Source organism: Triturus cristatus, chromosome 3_1 (assembly GCF_964204655.1).
Source record: "Triturus cristatus chromosome 3_1, aTriCri1.1, whole genome shotgun sequence".
NCBI classification, from domain to species: Eukaryota; Metazoa; Chordata; class Amphibia; order Caudata; family Salamandridae; genus Triturus; species Triturus cristatus.
The window spans coordinates 242,047,586-242,061,761 of NC_140583.1; the positions used below are offsets into that span (position 1 = coordinate 242,047,586).

The 14,176-nt window shown below is 44.0% G+C and overlaps 1 protein-coding gene across 4 annotated transcripts in view; it reads right to left on the reverse strand.

Annotated features, from left to right (window-relative positions):
- GTF2A2 (general transcription factor IIA subunit 2) overlaps nt 1–14,176 on the reverse strand; it is a 347,399-nt gene that overhangs the window by 271,372 nt on the left and 61,851 nt on the right. For all 4 annotated transcript variants that reach the window (XM_085643768.1, XM_085643769.1, XM_085643766.1 and 1 more), the window contains exon 2: nt 6,806–6,944. In XM_085643768.1, the coding sequence (XP_085499894.1) occupies nt 6,806–6,877 (72 nt within the window). In that variant the 5' untranslated portion in view covers nt 6,878–6,944. The remainder of the gene's footprint in view (nt 1–6,805; nt 6,945–14,176) is intronic.

Here is a 14,176-nt window from a genome sequence, read left to right on the forward strand (position 1 = left end):
TGAAAGAAATGCTGAATAGATCACAAGTATGGAGGCTTGTGTTTGCTGCGCACTGTTCACAGGTGTGTGACCACCACTGTTTTAAACATAGATCTGCACATTTTTCATTTGTTAGCTTTTTCAAAAACTTTACTGTCCAGAGTTGCATGATTTCACATACAATTGTTGCTAATGACAATTGACTCAATAGTTTGTAAAGGGTGACAATACTCATACTACAACAGAGACAATACATTTGCAAATGTATACAATGATAAATACTGAAGCCCAATGCATTTTGGAACATACTAGTTCCTTCCTCAGGGGCAATTCTGAAATGACAAAATGAATAAAGTAATTTTGTTTAGTCTGTCCTAATGGAGGCTCAAAAAAAAGATACGTTAACAATTGAAAGTAAGATTTTTATATGGGTATTTTGTGTTTATGTGATTATGATGTAGTCAGAAACATGATAATAATGCATACCTTCAAAGGTAGTTTATGTCTATTGTAATCCGATTGTCACAATAGGATGAAGTTTGCAATGCCAAATAGTGAAGACGTTTTAGATTATGACCGTGCCACTACAAACGAGAAATAGTGCAAAGAACGCTGATAAACCAAGCTTACCTCGTAGAGGTATAGCATACGTGTTTTTCTGAAACGAAAGACCAGAAGAGAAACCCAAGATCAAAACCGCTATACTAAAATGCTCTGCTACGAAACTTCAAGACACTAGGAGTGCTTCTGAAATAAGTAGACTTGCTTACCTATGTAGCGCCCATTTTGTCGTGTATCTACGCAAAAAAACGATAAACAGGGAAGTTAGGTAAGGACCAATCCTCGAAGCGTTTAGGAGACGCTCGACTTAAAAACAGAAAGCCGGTCAAGTATGAAAATGCCTCATACCTGAAATTAGTGTGGTCGGGTTCGTCAAAATAAGCTGCCGTGATGCTGAATGATAGTATTCCCCTGCACTCGCAGTTTAAATCGCGCAATCATGGCGCGCGCTACAGATAGCAATGACGGACTACAGCGCTAGTCTCTATGTGGCTCATGCGTGGGCGCCATGTTGGAATGTATCAAAAAGACTACAATGCGATATTCTGAATGCCGACTGGATATTTCCCCCTAGATTAAAATTGAAATAATGTGTAAAACGATCTGCTTGAACTTATTGGAAAAACAATTACAAACAAGTAACTAGATGGCTGTTCATTGTGAGACAGGAATAATATTCCAGGATAACGTTCCTGCATCTCTTGTTAGATCAATCGATGTAAACCAAACTAGTAACGTGCTGTGCACGGTGATGTGAGTGGCAAAGAATATTAACGGCGACCGTATCAGATAGAAAGCAAAATGTTGTATAAGAAAGTCATAATGTATATGAAGCAAGAAAATATGATGATAGAATATGGCGATGGAAATGCTCGTAATGAATGCGCTGGAGACCTGATGTAAATCTGGTGAAAACCTAATGTAAAAAAAAAATGTATGTGGAAAAAAAGGAGAAAAGAGACTTGAAAAAGGAAGATGGTGTATAGACTTCTAATGGTCATAACTAGAAAATGACATGGTGTTTGGTGCTATATAAAAAGGAGACATATGAAAGAAAGATAGCCTTTGTTAAGTGCACCTTATGTGAACAGCTATATGAAACATGACATATCTAGTCTGTCGTTCATTCCCGTTGGGACCATGGTGTTCAGAGTTTTGATCCAGTAAACCGCACGTTGAAGTAGTTTATTGTTATTCTCCATTCCTGGTATGATTTTAACTCTCTATGATTTGAAATCGGAGTTGAGAAATTGAGTGATTTGCCTCTGTCCAATGGACGGCTAATGATGAATTCAAGTTCTTGGTTCTTATGCGATTTATGTTCGGTCCGTCTGATTTTAATTTTCCGTTCGGTTTTGCCAATGTAAATTTTGCGGCATGGACATTTTATTGCATATATTACGTTGTTGGTATTGCAATCCCTCGTATGTTTTAATGGAATTCCTTTCACAGTGTTGGATGAGTAATGTGGTTACCCAGGATTACGTTATTACAATGTGAGCAATTAAAACACCGGAGGGTACACCTTTGGATGTCATCAGAATGGGGTCTCCATGGGTTTGAGATAATAATTCTCTCAGATTTTGCCCTCTTGTGTACGCATGTAGAGGAGGTTCTTTGAATATGTTATTGAAGTCTGCTTCATTCACCAATAACTCCCATCTTTTGTTGATAATCCTTTTGATCGCTGAAGAGCTGGTTGTATATTTAGATACAAATACTATGTTATTACTCTTCGCTGGTTTATGCTGATGGATCAGTTCACTGCGTTGTTTACTTGCTGCTCTTTGTATACATTCTTGAATCTTTTTTTGCGTAGATACACGACAAAATGGGCGCTACATAGGTAAGCAAGTCTACTTATTTCAGAAGCGCTCCTAGTGTCTTGAAGTTTCTTAGCAGAGCATTTTAGTATAGTGGTTTTGATCTTAGGTTTCTCTTCTGGTCTTTCGTTTCAGACAAACACGTATGCTATACCTCTACGAGGTAAGCTTGGTTTATCAGCGTTCTTTGCACTATTTCTCGTTTGTAGTGGCACTAGGTCATAATCTAAAACGTCTTCACTATTTGGCATTGCAGACTTCATCCCATTGTGACAATCGGATTACAATACACAAACTACCTTTGAAGGTATGCATTATAATCATGTTTGACTACATCATAATCACAAACACAAAATACCCATATAAAAATCTTACTTTCAATTGTTAACATATATCTTTTTTTTGAGCCTCCATTAGGACAGACTAAACAAAATTACTTTATTCATTTTGTCATTTCAGAATTGCCCGAGGAAGGAACTAGTATGTTCCAAAATGCATTGGGCTTCAGTATTTATCATTGTATAAATTTGTAAATTTGCAAATGTATTGTCTCTGTTGCAGTATATGAGTATTGTCACCCTTTACAAACTATTGAGTCAATTGTCATTAGCAACAATTGTATGTGAAATCATGTAACTCTGGACAGTAAAGTTTTAGAAAAAGCTAACAAATGAAAAATGTGCAGATCTATGTTTAAAACAGTGGTGGTCGCACACCTGTGAACAGTGCGCAGCAAACACAAGCCTCCATACTTGTGATCTATTCAGCTGTTCTAGTGAGGCTGCCATCAGCAGTGCTTCTGTTATGTTCTGGTCAATCACTGAATAAGCAGCTTCTGGTCTACCCTCGACCCATTTAGAAGTTGGAGAAATGGAGGGATTCCAGCCGAGTCCAGGATCTTGAAAACCTCTGACTTGGCAGCCCATCCATCAACGGGTTGTCGGAGTACAGGGACAGTCAAACTGCCCTTTTAAGGGCAGATCAACCATCACTAGATTTCCCTATCCAGGAAAAGGCATGGGGTCCAACGCAGAGAAAATAATTAATGGTCTCAATGTATAGGAAGAATACTTCCCACATGTCATGGGCATCGAGTTCTGTTTTTAAAAAAAAAAAAACTAGTTTAGCTAAAAAAGCATAGCGCATGTCAGCAAATTGTGTTGCCCTGCGTACAACTACCATACTAGCAGCTACACTGAAAGCTTCAGAGATTCCTGATCACTAAATCAGGAGTGAAGTGCTCAGCCAAGGAAGAGCAGGCCATATCCTCTGATGATCGGGTGCTTCACCACCCAACTTTAAATGACCCCCTTAATTACTAATTGTGGCTGGTCTTTTAGCAGACATGGCTGCACCAACATGAAAACAGATATTTATCCAGGAAGATATTGTGAGAAAGTGGCTCTGTATATACTGTTCCCAAATAGGTATAACCTTACTCTCTGAAGTGGTAGGTTGGTTGAGCAGTAAGGCAGTGTCAGAGGACAGTGTAAAGCATTTGTTGCACACACTCAGTCAGCAAATGGTCTCACACACTCAAGAACTGAACTCTAGGCCAATGGTTTGTATAAAAAAAAAATTGATTTATTTTAGAAACAATAGGTATTAAAATATACTTTCTCAGAATGAGATGCTTTAAGTAAATACTTTTGCAATAGGCAATTGGCTTTTGTAGAAAGTTACAGGTTGTTGCAATAGGCAACACAATTTTAAACACAATAATGCATTGAGTTCAATGAAAGTTTTAAGTTATTTGCAATAGATTACTTTCAGGATTACTTTTGTAATTCCAGGACTGGATCCTAGATTCAGTCCTGGGACAGTTCTTAGAAACAAGTGATAAAAGTCGAATTAGTTACTGTTATGATTTTTAGGCAATATTTTGCTATTTTAAAAGTTGACACAGAAGAAATTTCATAGAAAAAAAGTCAATGATTGCCTATGGAAGAAAATTCAAGTTGCAGGTATAGTATGTTCTCGTTACTTTTGTAATCCAGTACTGGGTGCCTAGACTCAGTACTGGGACCTATCTAAAACAGGTAAGTAATTATGTTTTCACAGTTTGTACGATTTTTAAAGATTTGAAGTTTGAAAAAAATCGACACTTAGAAGAAATTTCACAGAAAAACAGTCAACGATTTCCTATGGAAGAAAATTGGGTTACTGGTAAATACGGTTGTGAATATTTTTCAGGGTCAGTGCTGGGCACCAAGATCCAGCACTGGGATCTCACCTAATAGCAGGTGAGTATTTTTGTTTTTGTTACTCGGCTGATTTTTGGTGAATATTTTACGTTTTGAAAACTCCACACAGAAACCAGTCAATGTTACCCTATTGAGAAAATTGAGTTATCGGCTTTTGGGTAAGTACTCGACTGGCAAAGTTAAGGTTCTGGGCACAGACTCCGGGGTCTCCCAGGGTCAGGTAGGTACAATTGTTACACCCTCAGCGGCACAGGGGCAGCCGGGTGCAGAGTGAGTTAGGCCCAATGTTATCCTATGGGAGGCAGGGGGGCCTTGGTTGGTGGCTGCTGACTAGCAGGCCACGCGGCTCTGGGAGCTGGGCTCCTAGTCACTTGCTCAGGGCACATGAGGAAGTAGATAGGTGTAGAGGTTACACTGCCAGGGCCACTCGGGCGGCTGGGTGCACTGTGCTTTTGAGCCTTCGGGTGCTCAATTGATTTCAATGGGAAAGCTCCCGGTTGGAAAAAAGGGTGCAAGCTCGGGGACGAAAACTCTTCAGGTGCCACCACCACTTCGAGAGGTAAGTTGGGTAGTTGGAGGATAGGTAGGTACCCAGGAGTTGGGCACAGGGGGCCACAAGACGCCAGGTGCAGGGGTGCCTTTTGGTGTCGGGAAATCTTACCCTCTGTTGATTGTGGTTGGGGGGGGTGGTACCTGGTTCTGAGGCTGCAGGCTACGTCAGGAGCGTCGAGGGAAGTCCTTGGGTGCCGAACTCGGGGTCACAGTCACCGGGGGGTCGTCCTCGTGGTCTTTGTTCACTCCGGCACAGGCCAGGCTTGGCGGGTGCAGAGTGTGCAGGGTTCGCGGTTCCAGGCTGGTGCCAGGGATTGGAAGCTTATTTTGAGCAGAGCCTCTGCTCATGGGAGGCCCAGGTGCTTAGAGCCAAAAGGTAGCCAGGTCCTCCGGGGTTTGTGAGGTTGCTGGCCACAAGAGATGCCTGGATGTAGCAGGAGCAGGTTCAAGGGTCGACAGGCCGGTAGGGCTGGGGCCAAAGAGTTGGTCTCATGCTCTTAGCAGCTGCACGGCAAGTCTTTTCTTCTTGCTCTTCTTTGTATTGTGGATTCTGGAACCTGCGGAAGGAAGGTTCAGGGTGCCCCTAAATACTAGATTATGGGGCATTACAGGTAGGTGAAGGGCAGGGACCAATTGGTCCCCGTCCTGGGGTGGTTACACCCCCTATTCAGCCTCTCTCCTGTGGGAGGGGGGCAGTAGCCTAGTCCTGATTGGGTGAGGCGGCATGCTTTTGAAGCTTCCCCCTACCCATCCTGGGGGAGGAGATCTAGCACCTCGCCGAGGATGTGCATTGTTGGAGGCCCAGGAGAGCAGGGGCTCTCCTTCCCAGGGGTCCAGTAACAGGTTTGCTGCGTGGCAGCCTAGGCAGCCTCCCAGACCAGACGTGGATTGTAGGTTAGGTTCCAGGGGGCATCTCTAAGATGCCCTCTGGGGTGCTTGGTACATTAAATCCCACACTGTCATCAGTGCGTGTTTAATGTGCTGAGAAGTTTGATACCAAACTCCTCAGTCTTCAGTGTTGCTATTATGGTGCTGTGGAGTTCGTGTTTGACGAGCTCTCAACACCATGTACTCTTAAATGTCAGCACTGCACTTACAGTGCCCAGGAATGGACCTGGGTACTGTAGGGTCACATGGCTCATGCTCCTGTGCCCACACCACTGGCATAGGGCACCCAGCTAGAGTGGTGGCTGATGTATGCCAGGGCAGTGTAGGTGGTGGGCATGGCACACAGGGATGTGTGCCATGTCGACTCATTGTTTTGTCTTGTAGCCAGACACTCAGCCTGCAAGGGCAGTGTGTGCGTTAGGGTACAGTGCCTCCAAGGGTGGCACAATGAGTGCTGCAGCCCTCAGAGGCCTTCCCTGGTCACAAGGCCCTGGGTACCTAGGGTACCATTTACCAGGGGCTGACATGTGGCCAGGGTTTGTCAATTTGGGTTTTAGGTTTTTAGGGAAGGAATATAGGCCCTGGGCACCTGATTGGCAGGAGTGCAGGGCACACTCAGTCAAAGTACATTCAGCAATTCAGCAAAAAGTGGGGGTATACCATGCAAGAAAGATGGCACTTTCGCACAGATCTAGGAAAATAGGTTGCAGCAAATGTACGTTACAGGTTCGCTCATATAGCAGTTATTACACTACTAAGCAATCACTTGTAAGTCATTAGTTACCATGTTCTTCATACCTGTATAAGTTCATCTAGACTCTCCTGAAGGCTGTTTCCCAATGTTGTATTTCTGTAGAGCTGATAAGCCATGGTTTAATGGAATATGAATGTGCTGATCATCTGGTGTTAATTGGGTTCCGCCACACAGCAATCTTACCTAAAACATTTAAAAAAGAAACATTCTCTTTGGTCTCGATTCTTACAAATCCCAAAACAAGATGACAACTATTGCTATAATACAAAAAAAAGGTAATTAAAAACACCATTTGGATACAGAAGAAATTGATAGGATTCTGTGTGATGCATATAATGAAGCAGATTCCTTTAGTGTGGGTCTACACACCTGTACTTGCAGTGGCATAAGACCCCTGGATGACCAACCTACTACGGAAGGGAAATCCAATAAGAGAAAGTAAGGCGGTCACAGCAAGTCGTGAACTAGTGGTAATTACCAGAGTCTGTATACCTCTTTGGGTATCAGACTGTCAAATTTGATGGTACACCAATGGAACCTAGTTTTAGAGAGAGAAGGCCGCAGCACCAAAATAGCTTTCAAATGGCTGTGCCAGTGAGAGACGCATCATGCCCTTACTATTGTGCTGGCCAAAAATCAACATCTCCATATAACAGAAGCAGCCAGTAGGAAAATGTCTAAACATTTGGCTGACATCTCCCCCAAGAGATTGCAAAATAATTTAAATTCAACTTTGTGGTTATTCCAAGTCTGTCATCAAGCCCATCTGACTTTTGCATGTAATATTCAAGTTCCCGTTACATCAAAACTCAAAATGGCCTCCACATAAATGCTATGCATTTCTATTGACATTTACAAATATCTGATAAATATGTAGCCATGCACTATCTCGCCTTTTTGGTCAAATAGCAAAAATGATGAACGGAATAAGAGGGAGAGGTCACACATACCAAATAGTTCAACTGAATGTAACTATTAACACGCCAAAAAATCTGTCAGCGTTTCAAAAGTGTAATATCGAGAGTCGGACTGACATAAAATTTAGATACCAAACTACGCCACATACTGTGGAATTGTTAATCTATGGCTAGTTCCATGCAGTATTAAGGAAAGAAGTCCAGGATCTTGAAGTTTGAGCTAGTGGGTGCAGGCAGGTCACACTGGCAATCTTTTTTCAGGACCAACACATATTTTTCCAACAGACTGATGCAGAGAAAGAAGAAAAACAAGCATTTGCAATGCAATAGGTCACGCATTTACACAAGTTTAAGGTATTGGCATTGTAAATGACAATGCCTTTTAGTTAGGTTTTTAAAAATGAAAACAAAAATAAAAGGGATTGTCATTTGCAATGTCAATAGCTCAAACCCGCGTAAATGCGAGACCTATTGCATTGCAAATGCTTGTTTTAGGGCTTGTGCCTTGCCCGAATGTAGCTCTTCACTCGTACTGAGGGCCTTGGGGCGCTAGCTTGTGCCTAGGAGAGCAATTCAGCAGCAGAGTGAACACCCTCGGAAGTCCTCGTGAGAGCAAACCCGACATCTGCACTCACGTGCATGCACCCGGAGGCTGCAGGGAGGCGCTATGAATTATAGATAACTCACTATCCCTCAGTGCAGCTGTGGCTTCAGGGGGCGGAAAGTGGTCAGCAGAAAGGGTCAGGCGGAAGAGGGCATCCTTTCTGCGAAGTGCAAAGCTTTAGGGAGCAGTGGTCACCGGGCTTTGTGTTGGCAGCGTTGTGGTGCACTGCACACACTGGCGGACATACATTTTTCTATGCATTATTTCTAATAGCTTCACAGCGTTTTCAATAGCAGGAGTTACTACTACAGAACTCAACCATACTAATCTTACCTACCTCAGGTGGATAAATGGTCCGAGGGGGGAAAAGAGGAGAGGCGGGGGGAGAAGAGAAGAGGAAGAGAGAGAAGAGAAGAGAAGAGAAGAGGAAGAGAGAGAAGAGAGGGAAGAGAGGGAAGAGAGAGAAGAGAGAGAAGAGAGAGAGAGAAGAGAAGAGAGAGAGAGAAGAGAAGAGAGAGAGAGAAGAGAGAGAGAGGAGAAGAGAGAGAGAGAGAGAGAGAGGAGAGAGAGAGAGGAGAGAGAGAGAGAAGAGAGAGAGAAGAGAGAGAGAGAAGAGAGAGAGAGAAGAGAGAGAAGAGAGACAGAAGAGAGAGAGAAGAGAGACAGAAGAGAGACAGAAGAGAGACAGAAGAGAGAGAGAGGAGAGGCGAGAGGGAGAGAGATAGAGAAAAAGACAAAGAAAGAGAGGGGGAGAAAGAAGGAGAGGGGGAGAGAAAGGAAGAGAGAGGAGGGAGGGAGGGAGAGAAAGAGAAACAGAAAGAACGAGAGCGACAGAGGGGGAAAAGAGAGAGAGAGGGATGGAGGGAGAGAGAGAGAGACTCTCTCCCTCCCCTCTGCAGGATCACCTTATAAACCGCTCGTAGTGGTTGTGAGTTAACCCGGGTGGTTAATGCACCTCCTGCTGCACTGGTCTGCGCGTGTGGTGCATGTCACAGGTTGTCTGTCACCCCATGGCTCGTAGTTAAGTCCCCTGCTACAGAGCTGGGGGTGTCTTGCAGGTCACGGGTTCGGATCCTGGGGAAGGTAACTTATTTTGTAGTAAATGCATTTGTTTAGAGCTTCGCTACCGTTGAAGGGGCTTGAAGCGCTTTATGGTAAGTAGCATGGTACTTGTGAACCACAGGGATAGTGGTTAAATCCAGCGGTTAATTGGTTATTAGGTTAAGCCTGCTGCTCTGAGGGGAAGCATTCCGTGCATTTACTTCAGTTTCCTTTATGGTAAATTTAATTAACATTTCGATGGCAGCATTAGTGAGACTTCCTGGCAAAAAGGAACTGGATCGAGGGATGAACAGGGCTGGAACAGATGAAGTATTACTGGGATAAGGCACGAGAGGTTGTGATCTATGATAGCAAGGTAGGTAATTTGTAGAACTTCAAAGTAGAACAAGACAAGCCAGGCGGAGCGTGGCGCGCGCGCTTGGCGGGGCGGGGGAGCGCATTCCAGGCGGGGGAGCAGACCCTTTGAAGTGCGATGCCAAACGGATTGCATGGCGGCACGATGCGCGTGATTGTGCGCGTGCACGCCATGCAATCCGCTTTTCGGAGCACTTTTGGGAGCCCCTTACAATAGTCTCGCTTTGCGATCGCTTACGCGATAGCAAGGCGAGACCTAAAAAAAAAAAAAAAAAAGAGACAAAGGGATAAACAAGCATTGAAAATGCAATAGGTCTCACCCTTGATTAAGTTAAAGCCATTTGCTTTGCTAATGGTATTTTATAGCAAAGCTAATGGCTTTAACTTAATAAAAGGCGAGACCTATTGCATTTTTACTACTTGTTTTCGGAGGCCATAGCTGTTATCGATAAAATTGCACTTTTAATTGAATCCCATGCTGGGGTCACAGTATCAGCACTGGTCACACGGCTGATTTCCAAATAAAGACAAGCATTTGCAATGCAATCCGTCCAATTGCATTGCAAACGCTTACGTTTAAAACTGAGCGCGGTGCCGCTTGAAGGACACCGCGCTCGGTTATTTTCTTTTCTACCTTTAACACTGAGCACGGTGTCCTTGAAGCGGGCCCTGCACTCAGTATTGAAGTTAAGAATTATATAAATAAACCAAGCGCAGTGTCCTTCAAGCGGCGTCGTGCTCAGTTTTAAAGTAAAAAAAATAAAAAAACAGAGCACCTTGTCCCTCAAGTGGACGCCGCAAAATTATGAATAAAGTGAGAGTCGTGTCCCTAGTGGGTGCCGCGCTCATTAAAGAAATATTTTAAAAAATACAATTGAGAGGGTGTAGCCAGTGTAAAACAAGAACATCGGCAGGAGATTTACACACTATACATACCTCGGGCTCCATTTACACATGCCAGGCAGGGGGGAGGGGGCAGAGATACATGAATGGTATCTGCGCAGTAGCAGGAAAACACCCAGAGCAGCATCATGGTGTAGAGATAGGGGAATTCTTTCCAACCAGACCTGGGAGGTCTGCTGTAGCCTGATATTACTGTGTATTTGGGGAGCACACCTTAAGAGGGCCATTGGCGCCACAGACAACATATTTATCACAAAAAAGGGCTCCGGCAGCCATTTCCTCAATACAAATATCCAGACGTAACACCATGCCTCTTGCTTCAGGCAGAAGCGACTTTCCAGCTATCCCTGCCCACCAGGCCTCGCTTTACACGGCGCGGCTGTTATTTAAGAAGCAGGGGTGAGGCTCTAAAAGGAACAGGCCTCCTTCGGAATTCATGCCGCTGAGGAATTCGGGCCAACTTCAGGTCACGAAGAGGACAGCAACGGGAGAAACTATCGGATTAACCCAACTACCCCACAGGAACAAGATAAAAGTGAAGGAAAACAACGACGGGTAACTGGATAGTATAATGGTTTGCCAAAGCCTCCACAGAGGAAGCGTGCAAACTGCAGCCTGAGAACGTGGGCCAGTTTACTTTCAACTGAAACACAGGGGGAAGCACACTCAATCCAGTATGTTGGAGAGCCTCGTTTTATACAATTAATCTTGTCGTGCAATTGCCATCTAAGTAAAGTTACTCTGGCATAATTAGAGACGTCAGCAAACTCAAGGTAACCTACCCAAAGCAATCGTCTTAAATCACTGCCAAACTATGGAGGTGTAAACCCCACAAAGGACTGCATGACAGCAGATCATAACAGTGCATTCATGTAGTCGACATGAACACGTCCCAACTATGCACGTATGAGAGCCAAAGTATCTACCATTGCAAGTGATGTAGAGCATGCTCCTTAAATGCCTTGTCCAACATATGCAGAGAGATCCCAACTGTCCTGTTTCAACATGGTGGTAGATTCCTCAGCACTGAAAGCAGCCACTGTAAAACAAGAACAGACGCTCACAGTGCACCTCTGGACAGCAAGCAACATGCACCGCAGCCGGCCAGCGATGAGGCTGTTGAGCATCTGAAAGAAGATAGTGCTCACAGAGTACACAATGCCGAAGGTGTAACACTGCAAGTAAAACATCCAGTCCCGGTGGGCTGGACCAAAAGTGGACAGAGCGGTAACAAGGAAGGACCAAGATGCCTCCATTCCAATCGTGTGCCACGGTTTAAAATGGAGGATGACGCCAGCGAATTAAAAATATGAGCGGGGCTTCAAGTCCGCTCCTGAAATCTTCAGAAACCGTATTTATTCCAAGAGGCCTTCACATGGCGAGAGCAGTGCGTGCGCGCTGCTAAAGCCAGGCGAGATCTAAAAAGAACCACAAAGAGTGAGATAAAGAGGCAGGAAGTGCTTGGTGTAGGAATAAAGAGGCGATAGGTGGAATCAAGACTACCCAGCCTCTGTATTTGGCACCCTGATCTTCGATTGTGCCAGCCACAGGATTCTTAGCAAAACTTCAGGACACAGCATTTACTCTGTTACAATACTGAGCACTGGATATAGGTGCGGACAAGGAGTCCTTCATGAAAAGAAACCAGTCGTCCAAAGCAATATCCAAGATAAACTAATTTTGTGCAGTACCTGCAGAGCCCAGACAAAGTTCAATGGGGGTCAAGAAGAGTATTAAGAATGACTGTACAGATGCCACTGACCGGTGAAGTACAACTAATCAGCAAGCCTCACCCATAGGATGTGCTAGATCATTATTTTAATAAGGATACATGCATTCTTTTAGTGAACATGGTATAAATTCTCATCCATCGTTCAGTTCTGCTGAATCGAACATTTCCATGTTGCCATTCCAGGGGAGGTACTAAACAGGAGGCTGACTTTCCTAATAACCCAACATTAAATAACATGCAAGTAAATTATTAACTACTAAAAACAAGCACTGAAAATACAATAGGTCTCACTTTTGATTAAGTTAAAGCCATTTGCTTTGCTAATGGTATTGTATAGCATAGCAAATGGCTTTATCTTAATGAAAGGAGAGACCTATTGCATTTTTAATGCTTGTTTTAGATTTGTTCTTATTGTCGTGCACTGATATATCCAAATAACTGTGGCTGTGACAATCCGATGCACTTTGAATACAGCATATGTTTTATTTTTTTATCCTTGCTGCTTGGTCACTGATGATTTGTAAACTTGTATGGAACAAATGCCTAAATAAAGTTGCTAAATGGAAATGGACTCAAGAAAGTAGACATTGCAAGTGTAAGATGTAGGAGGGCTGATGCTCGAGGACCACTCATCTGGCTGATAATCCACCATGTTTCCCTACTGGCTCCACATTCATGATCTCAGTGGCGAATCTGTGAAACACTGAGATAACTCAGCGAGTTAATGCACAAGTCGTCAAGTATGTGTGTAATCTGAAGAGGGTGCAGCCTTTCATCCTTTCACAGACCATAACATCAGTGCCTCTGAACTCAAAGAGTTAAATTTGTGATTCAAAGCACATGAATAACAGTTTAAGGATGGTATATGAAATGACTTCTTTGATAATATGATAGGCACTTGTGCAGTTTTTAATATTTTGGTAATTTCAGCTACCCAAATCACAGCGCAGGTTCGATGTGACACCTTGAATTAAGTGCACGGTGGAGGTGCCTGGAGCGGAATATGGCTTGGTTTCCTTGAGACCAATGCCCTCGCTTCTGTCGTAATGCATGTGCTGAAAATCTGAGGAAGGGGGTAGGGGGGCGGGGGGAGTGAAAGGATCTGGGATGAGATCCGAGAGTGGGATCCGGGGACGAGAAGCAGGAATCAGCAGTTTAGTTTTAGCACAATTCAATTTTAGCTCATCAGCGTACTTTCCTCTGAGAAGACCTGCCAGCTGTGAAGCATCGATCACTTCTACTGGTGACACAAAGATAAATCTGGGAGTCAGTCACAGACGCTGTGATTGACTGCGTGTGATTCATAAATGGCTTTAAATCAGTGCTACAAATTGGCAAGACCTAAAAATGAAGTCCCCTCGAGGAGCCTTTAGTGATAAGATGAGTTGAAGGCGAGGGGGGACTCAAAATGTAGACTGATGGTGTGAAATGTAGGCGGTCCGACCCTCGAAGACCACTCACCAGCTTGCAAATCCAACAGGTTTCTCTACAGCATGGGTAGTGACAAACATTTTCAGAGGGGCCAAAAAGTTGGTCTGGGATGTGACAGAGGGCTGCACTTATGCCTGCAGTGGCAGTCGAGGGGAGGGGTCTGGTGCAGGGCACAAGTCCTATAACAAGCCTGCAGACGCCGTGACACGTGCGGAAGCATAGTCACCATCAGAGAGACTGTTATAGTCAATGGCAGGCAAATCTATTGTATACCTTGGGTTCTCTGCAACACGGACGAGAGGGAGCAGGCTATTTAGTCAATATGAAATAAACGTACAACTCAAATCCGACAATGTGGCGTGCTGCCTGACCTTCGCATGGTAGTTACTAAAGATGTGGCACTAGCGAAGCC